General features: G+C 39.1%; 2 protein-coding genes across 4 annotated transcripts; one reads left to right on the top strand and one right to left on the bottom strand.

The window, feature by feature from the left end:
• The first annotated feature begins 1326 nt into the window (after nt 1–1326).
• Nucleotides 1327–15744, top strand: LOC121887576 (speckle-type POZ protein). The gene is made up of 10 exons (XM_042398474.1): nt 1327–1441; nt 9183–9419; nt 9528–9649; nt 10253–10404; nt 10614–10741; nt 10861–11038; nt 11198–11253; nt 11950–12072; nt 12751–12893; nt 13978–15744. Exons 2-10 carry the CDS (start codon nt 9342–9344, stop codon nt 14120–14122), a joined length of 1125 nt encoding a protein of 374 aa, XP_042254408.1. The 5' UTR covers nt 1327–1441; nt 9183–9341; the 3' UTR covers nt 14123–15744.
• A 1997-nt stretch (nt 15745–17741) lies between these two features.
• LOC121887082 (neurexophilin-1-like) lies at nt 17742–20184 on the bottom strand. 3 transcript variants are annotated; one of them, XM_042397636.1, is made up of 3 exons: nt 19911–20184; nt 19471–19594; nt 17742–19010 (listed from the first exon to the last, which is right to left on the bottom strand). In XM_042397636.1, the coding sequence occupies exons 2-3, from the start codon at nt 19528–19530 to the stop codon at nt 18285–18287; spliced, it is 786 nt and encodes a 261-aa protein (XP_042253570.1). In that variant the 5' UTR covers nt 19531–19594; nt 19911–20184; the 3' UTR covers nt 17742–18284. The 3 variants fall into 3 exon arrangements, with proteins under 3 accessions (XP_042253570.1, XP_042253571.1, XP_042253569.1); XM_042397637.1 differs by lacking the exon at nt 19911–20184 and adding an exon at nt 19685–19854; XM_042397635.1 differs by lacking the exon at nt 19911–20184 and having other exon boundaries at nt 19471–19854.
• Between the last annotated feature and the right edge of the window lie 502 nt (nt 20185–20686).

The raw sequence follows: 20686 nt of genomic DNA, 5'->3' as shown, positions 1-20686 counted from the left end.
TCCTGGGTCGTAAGTGTTAATTCATAATTGTGTATACCTAAAAAGTATAGAAAATGACTTTTATTCCCTTCACACTTTGCTCTTGTGACCAGAACATTGATATTTTGAAATTAACCTATTTTCAATGAGAAAACTGGCGAATTTGCATTTTCATTCACATAAAGTCAGAAAAAACAACATATGAATGACAGGATAAGATGATGGGAGACAATATTATGGGACTGATTGGTGGAAGTCATTTACAGTAAACTTTTCAATTCTAAATCTTTTGTGGTCACTTTTGTATAACTTTAGTATAAATACACGTTAATTATGAGTCATGTTTTTTTTCACAAAAGCAAAATGCGAAGGGAATAATAGCCATTTTCTATACTTTTTAGGCACAAGCAATTAGGAAATAACACTTTTATTGAACACACATATAAGAACATACAAGAACTTGTAGCGAATACATAAATATAATACAATATAAATGTTATCAAAATAAATGAAGAGAAAAGAAAAAACAAAATATGGAGAATTTATTTACAAAATATTATATATATGTTCTGTATATCCTTTATTTAACCAGATAAAAGTCTCATTGAGATTAAAACCTCTTTTCCAAGACCCAGCATAAACATTGTTACAACAATAAACACAAATAATACAAACAGACAAATACAACGGTCATCATCAGTTAACATAGCAACACAAGGTCAAGGACAAAAATCTAGTCATGATGCATAAACAGGTACAATTCTTTAAAATTATTTCTTTGAAAACTTAGGAGCAATCATATTTACCAAGAGTACTATTTTCTAGATCCTTTAAAATTAACTTAAATTCCCCCAGAGTAATCAGCTCTGACAATTTCAGGTCCTTCTGTACGTTAATCCAAGAGGAAATGGCAGCATAATTAAAAGTTTTTTTCGTTTTTTTTTTTTTTTTTTTTTTTTTTGTCTAATTCTTTTCTAACTCCAGGGATCAACATCTGTAGATAAATAAATACATAAACAGTGAGTAAATCAACAGTAAATAAACATTTCTTAATCACTAGGCACAGATAAGAACAAAAGAGGAGAAAGGACTTCAGAAATAAGGGGCATAAATCAAAACAGGAGGTGAGACATATGTCCCCACAAATCTTTCTTGCTTACTTTAGTACATTTTTTTATGTGATGAGAAAAATAATTTGAAGTCATTTACATGCCAAACAAAGGAGGGCTTGCTATTTCTTCACTTCCTATAATGAATATGATATTTGGAAATAACACCTAACTACCGAGGAACAAGAAGTTGTGTGAAATGTTAATTGGTGACAGTCTTCCAGTACAGCAGGGGGCGCTGTTGGTGAGACAACACTGTTCATGTCTGCCACTATCTACAGACAGCTAGCCTGCTAGCTAACAACAACAGAAGATCCCGGACAACTAGCGTTATAATTTAACTCAACACAGAGGTAAGCCCGCCGGAATATAAAACAAAAAACAGAAATAGAAGAACTAAAGACTTCAAAATCAACCCGGTAAAGGATGTTATGGCGTATCTTTAGTCGCAGCTGTTTCGGCAATTTACGACCCTTTTTGTTTGGCTTAGCTAGTAGCAGATATGTGGCTATCAAGTTAGCTGCTGGCGTGCTAACGTTAGATTGGATTTTTAAACATTGTGTATTTATAAATGAATCAGATATTATCACCCCTATGTCTTTCTCTTTAAGCAGACTCGTCTCAACGGGTGGCTAAAGTATATTGTTGTTATATTGCTGCATTGTTAGCAGGTTAACTACCTGCTACTGTCACCGCCTACATTAATTGCAAAGTGAGTGAGTTTCAGCTTCCAACGTTGTCTGTTTATATTCTAATATTAGTCTGTTACCTCAATGGAAACATGTTGAGAAAGGCTAGGATACGTTTAAACATTGGTTCAATAGTATAAATATTATATGTAGTGGTTAATAGATTCAGAAATGAAAGAGACATTAATGAAATCAATGTTTTGGGCGACCCTTCATCATAATTTTTGATCAGAACCAGCACTATAATATGTAATTCAGTGTGGTTAGATTACTTCGGTTTGCTAATGAGTTATGGTTTGTTTTCCCAAGTAATGGTTATCCAAGCTGCTCACAAACAGCTGATGAGAACAGAAGTAACTGAGACAGGATCAGTAGACCAAGCTCAATCAGACTGGACTATTAGGTCAATACACCAGCTGTCATATATAATTATTTGAATAGGAAGAGATGAGTAAAAGTCAAGTGTTACCCTGAGCGAGTGAACGGTGTCATATTGGTGCGTCAGTACATAAACAGAGGTTTGAATGACTCAGGTCCACTGGAAACAGACCAAACACCACTGCAGTGATGTCAAATATGTCTTCTTATTGAAAGGAGGTGATGTGTATCTCTCATGCAACCATACACTGTAACATAAACATAAATATAATCTAACTCCAGTGCAAAATGTCTGCCAGAAATACAAAAATGAAGATTATGTGATTATGATTTTTTTGTTGAACCTTAGTTTGTGATGCTGTAACTGATTACAGTATATTAAGTAGGTGACTAAGGTGTCTAATGTCCTAGTCTTAGGGAAAATTGCAAAGGGAATAACCTAGTAGCCAAGACCTCTTGAACTATATTTCAAATGCATGAACAGTATTTTAAATCATCAAACCTAAATGCAACTGTAATTTCCATTCTGGTGATGTTGAACAGTACTGTTCCCCGCAAGTCAAGGCCCTCTTGTAGTAGCAGCAGTTAAATTAAATGTCATAAAGCTGCCACACAGCAGATTTGAAATGGCTTTTAATGAAAGTTTTCCCTGAGTCTGTCTTTTTGCCTTCTACATACACAACTATACACAACTCTTTTTAGCTGAGTTCACCTTTTGTGTGATGACCCTAAGGAAAATCCTGTACCATTAAGCTTTCCAGTTTTCAAACTGTGTACAAAAGAAATGCAATTTGGAAGAATGACTTAAGTCTCAAATCAGTTTCCAGCTCAATGCAAATGATCCAGTCTTTGTATCAAGAAACTGAGTCACAAACCAGTATTTCATCCCTGCTAAGTTAAGTATTTAACACTAAATAGCAATTTCTAATGTTTTAATGTTTTATAATGTTTATTAGGATAGACTAGTAATATGGTTGAAATTATAATAACACTATTAGTTGTTACTATTAAGATTATCAAGACTTATTTAGATGCTGGCCCTTTTCTGGCAAGAAACAAGAAGTAGGTGGTTTGTTTTCCTCCTGGATCTTGAGGTCAGACTGATCTGCCTCAGTTAGACGAATTGTACAACTTAAAAAACAGAAATCAAATGCCCTGGCCGTGTTTCCCAGCAGTCATGAGACTTTTATTTTATTAGCTGTCATGATGGCACTAACAGTATCAAGACAGATCTGGTAATTGCAGGCATGTGCATTCCAGCGGTGGAGCTGCCAGCAGTAGAGCTGAGTGGTGTCAACATATTCACATTTTGATATTGACTCACAATTTGGATTCACTCATAAAAACAAGTGGCCAAAAGAAATAAGTTATAAATAGGCTACTTGATTTTAAAAAAAAACAACAAAAACAAACAAAAAAACAATGTCTTGAAATGCCTGTGAATTGTTATTACAGTTACATGGTTCATAAGTGTATCTTGTTGATTTCTGGTGGCTTTTTTTTTGTTGATATGAAGTTGAATGTGTTGAAACTTTTTGCGATGTGGACACAGATACAGTCCAGTCACACTTCTCTTAAATTACAAATAGAGCCAGAGAGCCTTTCTGTGATTTTTAGATATTTAATTATGTGCCTTTTTCAAACAGCTGGATAATATATGAAGCCAACCTATGGGCATGGATGCCTGGCAAATTTAGACAAACCAAATTAATATCTGAAATTGTGCATAGTAAAACTAATCCTTTGCAAGAAGCAAAAATGAAAGTATCGTAATTATTGTAAATCAGTGAAGTTTTAGTTCCACTCTTTCTCATGTAAGCCCGAAACGGCTGTAATGACTGGACTATTTGTGGTGTTTTTCAGCCTGCAGTAGCGTCTGCCCTTGTAGGTCAACATATCAAGAGTAACTGCTGGTAACAGTATGAACCAGGTGACTGGAGACATTAGATATGCATTGAGGTCCCTCCTCCCTTTAACCTCCCGTGCCTGGTGAAGTGAGCAGGGTTTTAGTGAGGAAGTACAGGCAGGAGGTGAAGCCAGGCTGCTAATGCTTTTTTCGCCCTGTCAAATCCCCTTCAATGTAATTGTGGGTCTGCACAAAGTCAGGGATGAGAGCGAGGCGGGCTGATCGCTGTAGCAAAATCAATAGTTCATACCTCTCTGAGATTGAGTTTTTAGGAAAGGAGGAGCACCGTGACCAAGGGCAGAATATGAAATCACTCCCATAGAGGCCCAACACGCGCTGTGCAATCGATCCCCGGTTCCTGTACCAATTATAGTTTTAAGGTTTGTCTGTGGCTTACTGCAGTCATCAAAGACCAAAGCTTTGGAAATAGACATTGTGTTCACTGACACTTTGACAAGAGTTGCAATTTTTTTACCCCCCCCCCTTTGGAAATTGCCGTCTGAAATGCCTCCATACCTCCAGTTTTTGATTTAGAGCAGAGATTGATTTTTTCTTTTTGGTCAAGGGAGTGAAATTTCAGGAAAAAAAAAGCTTTGTGGTCATAACTGCCATCTTATGTATCATATCTCCACAGATATACATGCATACATTTTAATTGTTATTCCAGATGTGTGGTAGATTTGTTTTTTTGGACATACAGTTTTAATTCTGTGTTCCTCTTTTCTGGAATTTCTTTGCTTTGGTACTGTTTTACTGAAATTCATGTAAATTAAGTTCAGATGACTCTAATAAGAGCTCATTTTCTGAGCAGTAAGAGTCACAGTATTATATCCTCATATCACTCAAGTCTGCTGATACAGTAAGACATAGTAGTGGATTGTTAAAGAGATTTGCACAAGGTTACTAAATGTTATCTTAGTTGTTGAAGTCGTTACAGGGGTTGTTGTGGCCATGAATATCACCTTGTATCAAGCTTGTCTGGTTTGTCTTTATAGGATCAATGTGGACAAGTCAAAAGTCTTCTACCTAAGATTGCAATGATTGAAGGCTTCATAGATTGCTTGTTTTACCTCTACCATCTCCTTGATTTTAAATAGATTTTTAAGAATGTTTTTGATGTTTGATGGATTTTGATCGCAGCCCTTACAGTTTTAATAACCTTATGGATTTTGTTCATATTGTTAGACACAGATTAGGCATAGATACAGTTATCGGTGATAAGTGTATTGATTATCTGGTGAAAGTTCAGTGGACAACCAGAATTTATCACCCCTGTCTTTGACCTCTGCTGTGGTTTTTCTGTGTGTTTTTGTTTTTGGAAAGCGTCATCGATCGATAAACCTTTCAGAGTTTGGGTTGGTGCAGGTTGTTACTGATTGCAGGTCATGTGAGAGAAGCTCTCTGGCTGATATGTGTTCAGCTGTTTCACTATAACTGGATTACCTGTCCTTAAATCTGTGCTCAGTTTACATCTCAGTTCGTGGGTAGCTGAGAAGGAAACCGGAGAGCATAAACTGTCTTTTTAAAAAAGGTACTGGGACTAACATTTCAATGCAGCATGCATCTTCATCACAACCCACCTGTCCACGAATCTCTCCTTGATTTCTTTCTCACACCTTTTGATTTTCTTTTGTCTCCATCTAACCTCTTTTTGTGGCAATTTATCTCCTCGAACAGTTCCACAGACAGTGGCCCATCTGTCATTTGCCACCTGTTTTTTCATTTGGCTTTCTCTATCACTTTACTATTCATTTTCTTTCTCTCTCTACCCCCTTCCTTTATCTTCATCGTCTCACTCCATCTTACCGGTTGCCATTGTTAAAGAATCAAGAAGATTGGTTGGTTCTTTGTTCATTGGAGTTTTTTTTTTTTAAAAACAGTCCTTGGAACTAGGCTGAAGCAAGCTCCTGATATGGATTACTTTATGTTGGCTACAGTAGGTAATGCAGTTGGAGCGGTGAATAACATGACAAGTACTCCTCAGTTCATTGGGGTCACATTAGGCTAAACATCTTGAATCAGCACAGAGATATGCCTACTGACAGTGACACTGTTCTGATATACTGTATTAGTTACACTCACATTTTTCCCTCTAGAATAATCTTTTCTTTCTCCACCTGGCTCTTGGTCCACTTTGACTGTGACTTTGTCGTATCACTCAGTTCATGTTAAGTTTTTAGCCTGATATTCACTCTATGTAAATCTGCACTTTAACTGTGTCCATACGTTTTATATACCATATGTTTAACATTCAATCATTTGTGATTTTTTTTTTTTATTTAAAATAAATTTCATAACAGCAGAAGAGATGCTCTGTATCGGATTTAGCGACTAATTACTTTTCATCTGCAGTTTCTGGGCAGGTAGACATTTATAGTTCGTTTTTTTGGTCGTTAGTATACAATAAATATATGTAAATATGTATTAAAATTATTCATTTAGTGCTCTTATCAACAAACTGTAACTTTTGAACACTACTGCCAAGTAAATATAGTGAGGAGAATGCAGACCATCTCACCACCGTCCCCAATTTGAATTTGTTCTAATTTTTTTTCCTTTTTTCTTCTCCATTGTCTTTGAATATTGAATTGTGGGACGTCTGTGTATGTACTGCTTTTGTTACCTTGCCCGAAATTGTGTTTACTCCGCTGCATTGGTATGTAGAATGGGATTGAGACATACTCCAGGAACCATCTTGAGACAATTAGATGGCATCTTGTCAGAGGTTTTCCAAAAGACACACTGTGATTTTGAAGGGATGCGTCTGGTCAGTATAACAGCATTAAAAAGCTCTGCAAACCCACAGAGGGTGTTTTCAGTTACTCTGCTGATTACACCTCTGTTCAGGTTGAAGTTGGGAAGAGATACGTTGTGAGTTATACTAAACTTCATAAGAATCAAAATGGTTATGCTAAAGCTGTTCTGTTCTGTCAAGTGCAGCAAATCTGACAGGAAAGTGAAGGGAAAGTCAGTCATGCACAGTCTAATCACACAGAACCAGCACCATGGATTTGTAGAGGCTTTAAGTGTGCCGTAGCATACAGTAGCTAAGTAGATTCAAAGGGGTTCAACAAAACAGTTTACACCATTAGACTGTGCAATACACATACTGTTCAAATTTTACAGTTTTCACAGCCTTTAGACAGCATCACTGTCATTGTAGCACCAAACGAAATCATCAGGAGCAGAAAGCTCAGCTCCCAGCCATCACAAATTGAATTTATGGATGAAGGTGTAAAGACATTAAAGCCTGTGCGAATGAGAGATAGGTACGGATGGAAGGAGGGTTAGAGGACTGGTGAAATAGAAAATGATATTGAACAGTGGCCACAGATCAACTGTACGAGGGCCCAGAAAGACACTGACTTGTATTATATAGGAGTGATTGGGTGAAATACGGTACATTGTTCAGCCACTGACCTTGCAGCAAGATGAAAAAGGCTTATGAATCTGGCATTGTGTCAATATGGTGTCCAGCAGTGGGTCTTTATCCTCTACCAAAGGTGTAGAAATGGGGCAATCTGTATACCTTTATCAGATAATTAAGCAGTGACACTGATTTGTGTGTCCTCCAGTCTGTGGTAAACAACCAGGTTTGTCTTTATTTTCTCAATCAGCATCAACATCTTATCGCAGTGATGATGTCCTACACAAACACATAGTTTTGTGCAATAAGTTGGAGGAGTTTTTCTGTTGGTGCTATTTTATCTCTTCTCAATGATGTGACTCAGTTGGAAAACTTTGATGTCACATATTTCCATGCACCAATAAGGATTTATTTTGCAATTTTTGAATCAGAATGTTTTGGCGCGTGTGTGTGGAGTTGTTCGCTCATGCTGTCAGTACTGTCAATCAAATCTGATCAAACCACAACCATACAGTCCTGATGAGTTTTTGAGTATAAAATTCTCAATAAATAATAATGACTGAGGATGTTGTTTTTACAATTTTTGACTTAAGCTCATTTAGATGTGAACATTTAATGTTTTACATATATGTTAAATGTTTGAAACTAACGTTTTGTGTACTTTAAGAATAGTGTGTGCTTCTTGTGTGGAAAAAAACCAAAAAATTAGGAGCTCATAGTTATCCATTAGACTCAAATAATTAATATGTAGAATTTGAGATTTTACACTTGTGTGTGGACTATCTGTTCTTCGATAGCCATCCCACCAACCAACCAAATGTGAGATTTAAACCACCAGCAAAAATGTATTTAATTGTGAGGCCCACTCAAATATATTTCCCCACTCTTGTTTTCAGAAGTCTGTGATTAATTGAAATATGTCAGAATGCGGCTTTGTTGTCAATGCTTAATGCAGTTTGTTGTTGCAGTTTATAAACAGTTAAAATATATATACAGATAGACCTTTTTCAAGACTTGATTTTACAGTTTTTCATAGTTACCTCTCGCTGCATCACAGCAGAATCCAGAATTTCCACCCAATGAGCTGCATATCCAAGAAAATGAGATGAGAAGTGTCAGTCTCTTTATCAAGAGAATTAAAACTTAACTAGCATTAAATGGTCCCTGCTGACCAGTTTAAGCTCTTGCAGAGAGCTGTGCATCAGAGTTAAACAGTCTGTGTGTAGAGCCATGTGTTTGTGAGTATTTGGAGGAGGGAAGTGTATATAACAAATCTGCATGTCCTGCTTATGTGATTTGAAGGTAATTTGGGAGCCTTGGATTTGGCCAGTGGCTGCAAACATCACCACTACTGTCCTGGGAGACAGTTTGCCACCTTGTTTATTTACAGTTCATTTTTGAGACTTAATTGCAATTGCAGAGGCTATTGATCTTAGAACAGGCATGGGCCATCGATCTCCTGCTGTCTCCCTGTGGGTCAGGGACAATTCATCTAGCCCCCAACACAACGAACCTCAATCGCAGGCAGTGTGGCCACATGAATTAAACGATATGAAGTCTGAACTGGATTAATGAAAGATACAGTGCCTAGGTGTGAGCTGTGTTTTGTTTAAAGAATGTGCGCTATGTGATCGCCTGCCTGTGTGTTAGAGGAATGCGTTCCAGACTAAACTGAATTTTCAAGGAACTTCAAGGAGATTTATTTCTAACTCTAGTCTGATCAATTAATCACGCTCACGTTGTGTGTTTTCTAGGGGGCAAGCTGCTTCCATCTGGCGTGTACTGATGCAGATGGACGTCAGGGCTGAACGTTGACGAGTGGAAGTGACGGATCCTCCTTCTCCTTCTCCTCCTCCTCCTCCTCCTCCTCTTCCTCACCCTCTTGCCCCCCAACACCTTCTGTCACGCTGGCAATGTCAAGAGTCCCGAGTCCCCCTCCCCCTGCGGAAATGTCCAGCGGGCCTGTGGCTGAGAGCTGGTGCTATACACAGGTAAAATACCTCAACGGGTTAACTGTTCACCAGCCAGCCCACACTCTGTAACATTGTTGAATAAATCTGCTACTCTGAGGTTTACTGAATCATTTTTCCTTTTGCTAGATCAAAGTGGTGAAGTTCTCTTACATGTGGACCATCAACAACTTCAGCTTCTGTCGCGAGGAGATGGGCGAGGTCATCAAGAGCTCCACCTTCTCCTCTGGGGCCAATGACAAACTCAAATGGTGGGTGAGCAAGAGAGCTGCTTTGTTTTTTCACGTTCAAAGCAGTGCAGCAGTCTTCATGACACCTGATGTTGCTGTACTTTATTATTACAAATTGTGGCATGTTAAACAAAAACATGAACACAGTTGTACGCATCATAATGTGGTCAGGTGGTGGTCAGGTGTATACCCTGTATTGACTCCCTTTGTAGCCATTTACAATTCGTCACTTCATGCATCTGGGGTAGATCAGATAGCTATTTGGTCTCAAAAAAGCAAAGAGTAAATACATCCAAGAAGCATTTGAGATGGATCCAGTTTCATTTGAAAATTCTTGGCATGTTGTAGGATGAAGGTGTAAACCAAGATAGATTGAAATCAGATTCATGATCTGGCCAATGGAGATTCATACATGCGGCAAAGAGTAAATTAAAGTGTCTTGAATCTCATCTGGATTTTATTCGATATTTGAAATGACAAGTGCAAATGTGGCCGTAGCCACATATAAAATGAGTATAATCAGGAGTGTTTACAGTCATAATAATTTGTTTATACTGTACTTTGTTATCACTTCAGCTTTTTACAATCCCCTCTAACTGCTCCACCCTCCACCACCACCTTCAGGTGTTTGCGAGTGAATCCGAAGGGCCTGGATGAGGAGAGCAAAGACTACCTGTCTCTCTACCTGCTGCTGGTCAGCTGTCCGAAAGCCGAGGTCCGCGCCAAGTTCAAGTTCTCCATCCTCAACGCCAAGGGAGAGGAGACCAAAGCCATGGGTGAGTCAGCTGATAAACACAAAATTTTAACTTTACAGAGGCTTTGTAGGAGTTATATTCCAGTTGTAAAAAAACATTTTGTGTAAAGCTACATTTCCATACAAAAAATCCTAGAGATTTCTCACAAGCAATTTTTTAATATCACATCTTTACTTTACTTTACTTGGACTGACCACCTTGTGACTTGTGTGTGTCATGGATGTGTGCAGAAAGCCAGAGGGCATATCGCTTTGTCCAGGGGAAAGACTGGGGGTTTAAAAAGTTCATCCGGAGAGACTTCCTCCTAGATGAGGCCAACGGTCTTCTACCTGACGACAAGCTCACGCTTTTCTGTGAGGTACGCCGCCTTATCCTGTTTGGGCTGCAACAACGGCTACGAATTTGCTTAAGCTGAAATAATGTTTTTTCTTGGTCATACAGCATTTTGGAATAAAGCATTTAATTTCCCTCCATCAGGTGAGCGTGGTGCAGGACTCGGTCAACATATCTGGGCAGAACACCATGAACATGGTGAAGGTGCCTGACTGCCGGCTAGCAGATGAGCTGGGGGGCTTGTGGGAGAATTCCCGCTTCACTGACTGTTCCCTGTGTGTGGCTGGCCAGGAGTTTCAGGCCCATAAAGCCATCTTGGCAGGTACTGACATGAATCAGACACATGCCATGTGTTTTCTTTCTGTTCCTCCAGTTTGAAATGCTTGGCTGTGTGTATATATGTGTGTAAACATTTATGCATGTATTAACCGTTGCTTGATCCAACAATTACCTAAACATCTCTCTATATCGATGCTTTCAGCACGTTCACCTGTATTCAGCGCCATGTTTGAACACGAGATGGAAGAGAGCAAAAAGGTGAGCCCAAGGTCTCAAAGATTGAAATAAATTTGTTTTTTTCCTCAGCAGCTCTAATGCTCAGATGTTCGCCGCTGTGTTGAGGGGTTAAGTGAGTGAAGGATTGTGTGCTGTCAAATGGCTGCAGCACAGAGCTGTTTGGTGAAACTGAAAGATAGCACACCTGAAATGAAATTGTCCTGCCGTACTTGGGGGTCAGGATTCATCCTTCACTGACAAAGCTGTAGAAGCAGAGAATTGCTTTTTTTTTCATTTGTGCACATGTGATTGTGAGAAATGAAATTGCAGGAGAAGCTGGCCAAATGTTTTTAAAAATGAAGGCCATTTTAGAGATCTTTTTGCAAACATTTTAAAAGATTTAAACTTTTCATTCAGTAATTAACATTAAAAATGTGGAGCACGTTTTACCAGCAAACAAAAGGTAGAGTAAGGGGCAAGAAAATGATTTTGATGGTTTTTAAGTGATGGACAAGGTTTGGGGCTGTCAGAGGATGTTTTTACAAAGAAGGTTTAAGCTATAGTAAAGTAAAATCAGAATATCAAGCAATCCTGTTATTCCAAAATACAGCTAAATAGAGACTTAACTTTTTTTTCTTAATTATGAGATGAACACTAAAACAGAAGAGCACAGATGAAGGCCGTGTCATGGTGAAACGCATTAATCTAACGTCCTTCTTCCCCATCTGTTTTTGTCAGAACCGCGTGGAGATCAACGATGTGGAGCCCGAGGTATTCAAAGAGATGATGTGCTTCATTTACACAGACAAGGCTCCCAACCTGGACAAGATGGCCGATGACTTGCTTGCAGCAGCTGACAAGGTAATATAAGATTACAAAACTAGTACATCAGTATATTTTGATATATTGAGACTACACGCTGCCCTTCTGGGGGCTGTTTGAACCAGAAAAGTGTGTTTTAATTCTACTGAAAGTAAAGCTTAATTTTATTGCATTGACATCATTCACACTATACATCACTACAGATGTTACTATTGCAGTCTGTATTTACAGTGATTAGAGATGCATGTAATTTTGTTGGCAGCATACAAGCTGAAGGTTAGGGAAAGGTAATGAGATGGATCAGGACCTGAGATGTATAAGTGCACAATATCTACTAAACCTTCCAGCAGGGTTTCAAGAAACACTTCACACTTTTACACTGATCTCACTACTCCATGACACCAAATGGAAGACTGACTTTGAGACACAGCTTCTCCTGAGCATTTAAATACTCATTTTATAGTAGTAATGTCAAATTTGAGTTTGCATTTCTGTTTCCATTTTTATCCTAAAGCCTGAATTTATTAAAGGACCATCAATGTCAGTTATTATTTCAAGTTATTCTTTTCTGAGGTGTGACATCACAGACAATGGGATCAGACTGACCTTTCACTGTCATATTTGCAAAATACCACCTGAACTGTCACAGCAAATACCACATGAATACTGATGAAGAAGGAAAAGTAAATTCACCCTCTTGTATCTCCTCTCCCTCAGTATGCTCTAGAGAGACTGAAGGTCATGTGTGAGGACGCACTGTGCACCAGTCTGTCTGTGGAAAACGCAGCCGAGATCCTCATCCTGGCCGACCTGCACAGCGCCGACCAGCTCAAAACGCAGGCTGTTGACTTCATCAACTAGTGAGTTCACACACAGAGAAAAGAGCCGGTGATCACGTATAATTATGTCTCCAGCACCTCACAGATGCACAGCATCCGCTGCACATGTTGTCTCTGTAGCTTGTGTTGATTTGTCACATCTCTTTCCTTCTGTATCTTGTCGTTGTCATTACTGATTATGCCAGGACACAGTCTCACCCTCCCGCCTCATCTCTTGGTGTTGCAGTCACAGTAAATAATTTAATTTCACATGTCTCCTCATCGAGTGGCCCGTCTGATATTATTAAACCCTGTCGAGGTTTTCAGAGGGATCAGGGCAACCTGACTCCTCACTAGGTCTGCTGTCACCTCCTCTGTTGACTCGGATGAATGTGTGATAATAACTGTGAACATGTGTCTGCACTGATGTTGAGCTCGCACATATTCCCTCAGATTGTTTCCTTCCCTCAACTACAGGATTCATCGTCTATATTTACAGAGCTGAAATGTTTGGTGTTAATTAGTTAACAGAAAAATAAAAGGCAACTGTTCTGATAATTGATTAATGTTAAAGTAATTTTTCAGGCAAAACTTCTCCATTGTGTTGTTAGTTTGCTGTTACTTGATTTAAGTCAGAAACCTCTTCAGCAGGTCACAGGATAAATCTGAGGGGTTCACAAGATGCTCAGTGTGATAGGTGAACTCAGTGAATTCTTATCTCCAATCTTTGCTTTTTTGGTCAACTATTGGAAAATTTTTAACATTTTAGCTTTTAAAAAATGTATTAAAATTAGATTATATGAGGAGTTTATGGGTTGAAATTTGTAACTTAGAGACTTCTGACACATCCAGAGGGATCATGCTTTATCTTAATAAGTCAAAAAGGTTGGGAAACACTGTGTTATGTGATGGTAAACTGAATATAGTAACTGAACTATCATGGGGATTTTTCTACAATTTCCTAACATTTGTGACTCCAAAGGACTAATCAGTTAATCAAGGAACTAATCATCAGATTAATATGTAATTGTTAACTGCAGCCCCATATTTCCATTGCAATTGATTTTTACTAATTGAATTTTTGTATTTTCTTTCTGTTTCCCTTTTCTTGCATCTTGTCCTCCAGCCATGCTGCAGAGGTGATGGAGACAGCCGGTTGGAAGTCCATGGTAGCATCTCATCCTCACTTAGTGGCTGAAGCATACCGCTCTCTGGCTTCAGCCCAGTGCCCTTTCCTCGGACCCCCACGCAAGCGCCTCAAACAGTCCTAACAGCCTCACAGCGAGGCGTCTACACACACTTATACACACACATACATAAATACACAAAGACACACAGACACCCCCGCCCTCAAACACACAGGGACAAACTTTCCCCTTGCTGTTACCTACTACACTACCTACAGCCTCCCCCCGATCCCCACCTTCTGCCCCATCCAGAACCTGCTGTATTTAGTCTCTTCTAAAGATGGAGGGAAGAAGAAGAAGGAGGAGGAGGAGGAGGAGATGGAAAAAAGAGGGACAGGTGGGCTCGTGAAGTGGATGTTAGTCGTTTACAAAAAAAAAAACAAACCCTTTCCTCACCGGCTCTGGCTTAGCGAGGTCCGACATTGTGCTCTTTTTCGCGTGTGAAGACTCGATCTAAATCCTTCCGACATCCTGCTAGTTCCTACTTTGGAATCTGTTCGGGAGAAAGAAATGGACACAGCAACTCAGTAAGAGCCAACTGTCTGGAAATGTGGAGGCATAAAGGACAAGCCCAGATAAATAAAGTCTTTAACTGTCTATTTCATCATAAGGCTTCTTTTTGCTCTGTTCTTAGTGTAGAGCGGTTGGAGAAGCCCCTTAACTAAAGAACTCATGGGCCTATGAGGGACTGAAGAAGACAAAGAAGAAGAAGTGGGCCTGTTATTTACAAACTAGAAGACCCCCGAGAAAGACAACCAAGGGCTAGTCAAAAAAGCAGATGTGGGACAAAATCATCAAAATAATTTTTTTCCCAAAGAAAGTTGGGAAACATTGCACTAAAGTCACAGGTCACCCCTTGTCAACCCTTACCAGCAGTAAAGTAGAAATACTGTAGGCAAGCACACATTGAAGCAAGCTTCATGGACTAAAGACCCAGCTGGACCACCAAGAACAAGTACCCTTTAAGATGATTTATCAGCAAGTGACAAAAAACAAACACATGTACTCCCATATAGAACTCTGCTTCATCTGCGTCCGTTTTCATTTTTCAAATAGCAGGAAGAAAAAGAGCAGTATATAGTGAGGATACAGAAAATAGCAACGCACAACTGGATGTCATTCTTGGGGAAATTGTATTCTGTGTGTGGATCTGTCCTTGTAGCCCTTGAGAGAAAATAAAATCCAAGGTGTCAGCAGACAAACCAATGGAGACAACAAATGGAGGGAAAAATAAATGTCAAGAAATGGTTACAAAATAACATTAGGATTCAATCAGGCATGTTCATGTTCTTTTATAATGGATTTCTTATTTGTCTTTCCTCAGAACTGTCATTTCTATTTTTTTCATAGGAATTTGTACAGACACTAGTGTTTTTGAAGTTGTGTAAACAAAATCATTTTCAACCGTGAAATTGAAAAAAGCGGACAGACGTTTTCTTTGCAGGCATGAAGACTGAGGGGAAATGAAATTGAAATGAACACGTTTTAATGTTCAGAATAGACAGAATGTGAAAAAAATGCACACCAAGGCAAACCACATGTAATACATTTTTGAAGTTATCATTTGAAGCTGGTAGAAAATGGTAATTGATAGAAGGAACCGTTGTTGTTTCTTTCCTGTAGATATCGCTGGTTATGAGAAGTGACACTTAGTTGTTGCCATTTTTTGTTCCCGAAAGAATAAACCACAACTATTTTGTATTGAATGCAATGCAAACTTTGTCTGGGTATTTTTCTATGAATTATGTGTTTTAGCTGTCACACAAAATGACAGAATCTTTAAGAAATTAGAATTATGAGACTGCAAAGAAGTAGAGGAGTTACAACTTGAACAAGTATTTTTATGTAAGATCCATTTGAATCAGAAGAAACTTTAAAACAGAATAAAAGAAAACATCCTGTTGAGATCTATGTTTTATGAGGGCCAGAGTAACTTTGAGATTATCTTTTTTTGTACTTGGTAATGAAATTCTAGCTCCTGAGCAGGTTTATGAAACCTGTTCCAATTCCCAGCAGCATTAATCTTCACGTTCATGGATCTGGGTGTCTTAGTTTGTTACCTCATATATTTTATATATTTTTTAACGTCTTAAATCTCTTGTTTAAATCTAATGATTTCGATGTGTCTACACTTCTGTTTTTGGCGCTGTCCAAAACAAACTCCTTCCCTTTTCCTTCAGTGACAGCAGAAAAATGTAAAGCCCATTTATTAGTGTTGAAGGGTTTCTCTTGCTACCAGCTCACCTCTATAAACAGGAGCTTTACAATTTCATAGGACATCGGGCCTCAGTTAAATTTCTAACTTGTTATCTTAAAATTCATAAATTGGGTTTTCTTGAAAAAAAAAAAAAACCCTCTGAAGTGCGCTAAAACTGAAAAGAAATAGCTTGACACGCAGATAAGATGTTAAAAAAATCTGGTGCTGTTTATTGGACTAATACTGTATATGCTATGGCCACTGTTGCTCTGTTAAAATGAATCTAATGCAAATCAGGTTTTATTGTCACATACAATCATACGATGTAGTGAAATTTGATCTCTGCATTTAACCCATCCCTGAGGGGCAGCAGGCACCCATTCCAGCTCTAAACTAATGCCACTGACAGGAGAATTAATTAATATACATGTTTTTGATGGTGGGGAAAATCCACACTCCATAAGTCCACACAGAAAGGCCCTGCCCTAGTTGGGATTTGAACCTAGGACCTTATCACTGTGAGGCAACAATGCTAACCACTTAGCCACTGTGCTTCCCTGAGATTTACAGCACCTGGTCCCATTCGGTCCAGACCTGACTCTGCTTAGCTTCCAAGATCGGATGAGATCAGGTGCACCCAGGGTGGTATGGCCATAAGCCATTCTGAGAGTAACAGGAAAGTCGACTCTACAGAATGGCTCTCATTGATTATAGAGAAGCAGCCTGTGCAGCGTATCAGATTGTAAGCTGAAGCAAAAATTTGTGTTGACTTCAGTTGTAGCTGTTAACTGGAGCTTTCTGTTTGCTGTCTCAAAGCTTCCCAACTGTGTCCGAGCACAGCTGTGATGCAGAGGGGAGTGCATGACCATGATCACAGTGGTGAGCAAGGGTTTGTCGGGGCATCACCTCTGTCACCTACGTAATTGAGTTAGCAGTGTGCGCCTGGTTCATTACACATCCTTTCACCCAGTAGAAAAGGTTACTTGCCAGTGCAGCGAGTGTAGTGACAGAAACAAATATCTCTAATCCCCAGCATGTTATAGGGCCCCTGCCAAGCTCTGGGCCCCCTGAACCATTCAGCACTCAAACCCCGACCTGCTCAGACACACCAGCTAGTCAGTCTAGTCAAGACACACACACACACACACACACTGTTTGCAAGGCCAAAGAAAAAACACATTTAACAGTTTTACATTGCCCTAACAGATAAGCTGCATGTTAGTTTAAGTAAAATAAACAACAGACTGAAATAAAATGTTCTTACCATCCTAACTTATTATCTTAATTACCTGTTAAGACTTCAAGCTGTACATTGTGGTGTTTATAGATGACATGAGGTTTTAACTTCTCAAAGTGAGTTTGTGTAAAGAATTAACATATTCCCCTTTCACACTGAAAGACAGTACTGCCTCATCACAAATGCTTGTTTGTGAAGCTGAATCTTCCCCAGATGGTTTAAAGGACTTTCATGGTCACTCTTTGCTATTTTGATATTTATTTTTTTATTGGGCAAAATACAGTGCAGCATGTTAGGAAATACATGAGATAGTGAGAACAATACATGACAATAGTGTACAAACCGAAAGATTAGCATGGTACCATCCTTGTACCCAATGACAGAAGAATCAATCAACATGACAAAGATCATCCATGTAACATCACATCCTTCCTCTTGAACCACACCACTCCCCACTTCCATACAGTGTTACTGAACAGTCCAAAGAGATGTCTTAATCATAATATACTTTGTAAAATGGTGGAATGAAATGTGGAGATTTGTGAAAAATCTACTCATCTCATTTTAGCGACATATTAGGGGAAGAACTGCAGGTGTTTCATAAAAACAGGCCAATATAACCATTGTAGCCTACAACAAGCAAGATACTGCACTACAAAACATATGCGTTAAAGTATTTGCCGTCATACTTGAAAAAATGCTAAACCTAAAAACTTCCTAGTACAGACTCAAAGACTGTCTCGTAGCTTCTCAAACTGGATTTCTCTTTGTGGATTAATTGAATCTTTATTTTCCAGAGGTTCAGCCTCTGGTTAAACTGTTGGCAGGTAAGCTCCTGGACTCTGGTAGCTGTAGTCCGGACAGACTTTTTGAACCAGCCTGTAGTCCGTGCTGTAGAAAGACACGTAGATACAGATGACCTGGAAAGGTTTGGAGCACATCCAGGTGACGTGGCTCTGGGTCTGCTCCTGAGCACACGTCTTGGATGGGTCGTAGTTACACAGCATCACCTTCTTGTTGCTTTCCGTTTTCTCGTAGTCCACCCTGCAGTTGAACGTCTTGGAGTCTTTGGGGTGGACCACGCTTTGGCGCTCAAGGTCGAACTCCACCTCCTTCATCGGTGGGACGAGACTGACTGACACGTTGCCCACACCTGTGGAATTGTGGCGGAAGTAAACCCCAAGAGAGCCGTTCCTGTGATCCACGATCTTGCCCATGATCAGCAAATTCAGTTTGACTGTCTTGATGTTTGAATAAAAGTCCCCCCAGCTGAACGTCCTGGAAAACTTTGAAGCTCCATGAACTTTCATGATTGGGCGAAGCTTTATCTTTAAGGACGGGTTGGAGCGTGATTGGGAGTGTCCTCCAACTATTTCCCAAAGTCCCTGCTTTGAAAGAGGGATAAAGGGACTGATGGGTAGTTTGGTGTTCTCATTCAAACTCCTGGTTTGGGGCAAGTTCTTTGAAGAATGGTCTTCAGTTAATGTTCCCTTGCCAAAGGTGAAGTTGCTGTGTGACTGTTGTTGCCCAAGAACCAACTAGAAAATCAAACAAGGAGAGAAATTGGACATTAAATACAACTGGAAATGAATTAATGAGTAAAAGAGAGTGGAAAGGCTAAAAATGTGAGGGGATTCAATTCACGCTCTTTCTAAGTTCCTGAAAAATGTCAAATTTATGTCAAAGCCCCAACAAAACATGATGGTGATGGTAAGCATAAAATATAATCTTGTGTGTGATCTAACTACACCACATACTAAACTCCAAAAATGCATCATATTCAATGAGCATATATTGTTATTTGGCATGTAAAACTGCAACATACTGTAATAATTTCACATATGAATGAATAAAACGTACAATCATTCTGTGTGAAATATAACAAAAAATCACAAAAACTCACTTAAAATGAAGACTGTTACTTTTCACGTGTTTGCTCCATTTCTTATAATTTGACATCTAATTCTTTAGTTCATTGCTTCTGTTTAGTTTACTTACCAAACAAAAGGTCCCTTTCACAAGTATCTGAACAAAGCGCTGCCTGGCAAGCATCTCCATGGTGCATCAGTTACTGTCTGAACATCCATCCACTCTCACCTGAGGTTCATTCAAGCCAAGTTGACTTTTGGAAGAGAATACAAGTTGTGCTCAAGTGTCTCTCAAATCCATGTTGGAATAACTAAATCCACATTAAACTCTGTCAGAAACACACCAGCAGGAAACTCTCTGCGAGCTGCTGCTGCTTCTGCTCACAGCACACAGACTGGGGAAGCTTCTCTCAGATCTCAAGATTTTTAACACCCAGTTTTTCTGTGACTGCTCTCTCTCTCTCTCTCTCTCTCTCTCTCTCTCTCTCTCTCTCTCTCTCTCTCTCTCTCTCTCTCTGCCCCCCTTTCTCTCACTCACTCATCCAATCACACACATACAAAAACACACACTTTTGTTCATGGATATGACGTGTCCACCCTGCCTCCTCTTGTATTCCTGCCACTGAAAAAAACCCATCTTGGATTATGTTTTGAATGATTCAATTAACACGTTTTAAATGACGATCCATTTACTCTCGCGAGATTTGTTGTTCCTTCACGTGCGCGTAGTTTGTCATTTTACAAAATAATTATGTTTTATGGTGTGACAATACTGTGGTTGAGGTCTGGTTAGGTTTAGGCACAAAAAACACTTGGTTAGTGCTAAGGGAAGATCATAGGCATTTGGGTTAAAATGATCACTCTCGCGAGATCTTTCGCAAAATTAGGGTTACCATCTAAACATGATCAAGGTAAACTCATACAAGGTTATGTGACACTGCCATCTTGTGGCCGCATAGCATAGTACAGGCTGAGCTAGACTCATCAAGGCAGTCACATTTTAGAGGTGACTCCCATACATTATAATTAAGATGTCACATTAGGAATAATGACTCAGAGACTCTGGATAATTGGATCAAAACATGTTTACAAGCATTTTATATTCAGAGAACTTCAGTCCAAAGTGAGACATCATTTATTAAAATTAACACTCACTCATGTGCGACGCTCAATGTGAAATGTATGCAAATTAGATTTTTTTTTTTTTTTAAAGAAAAGGCCTCTCTCATCTATAGATATCTCACCTACATTCACACTTTCTAATTATACAAGATCACCCAGCTGGGGTGTTTGAAAATGGAAGTCCTGTTAACACCAGAAGTGCAAAATATCGCCTTTTGATTAGC

The sequence above is a fragment of the Thunnus maccoyii genome, chromosome 20 (genome assembly GCF_910596095.1).
Source record: "Thunnus maccoyii chromosome 20, fThuMac1.1, whole genome shotgun sequence".
Taxonomy (NCBI): domain Eukaryota; kingdom Metazoa; phylum Chordata; class Actinopteri; order Scombriformes; family Scombridae; genus Thunnus; species Thunnus maccoyii.
This window is presented reverse-complemented; position numbering and strand designations above follow the sequence as displayed.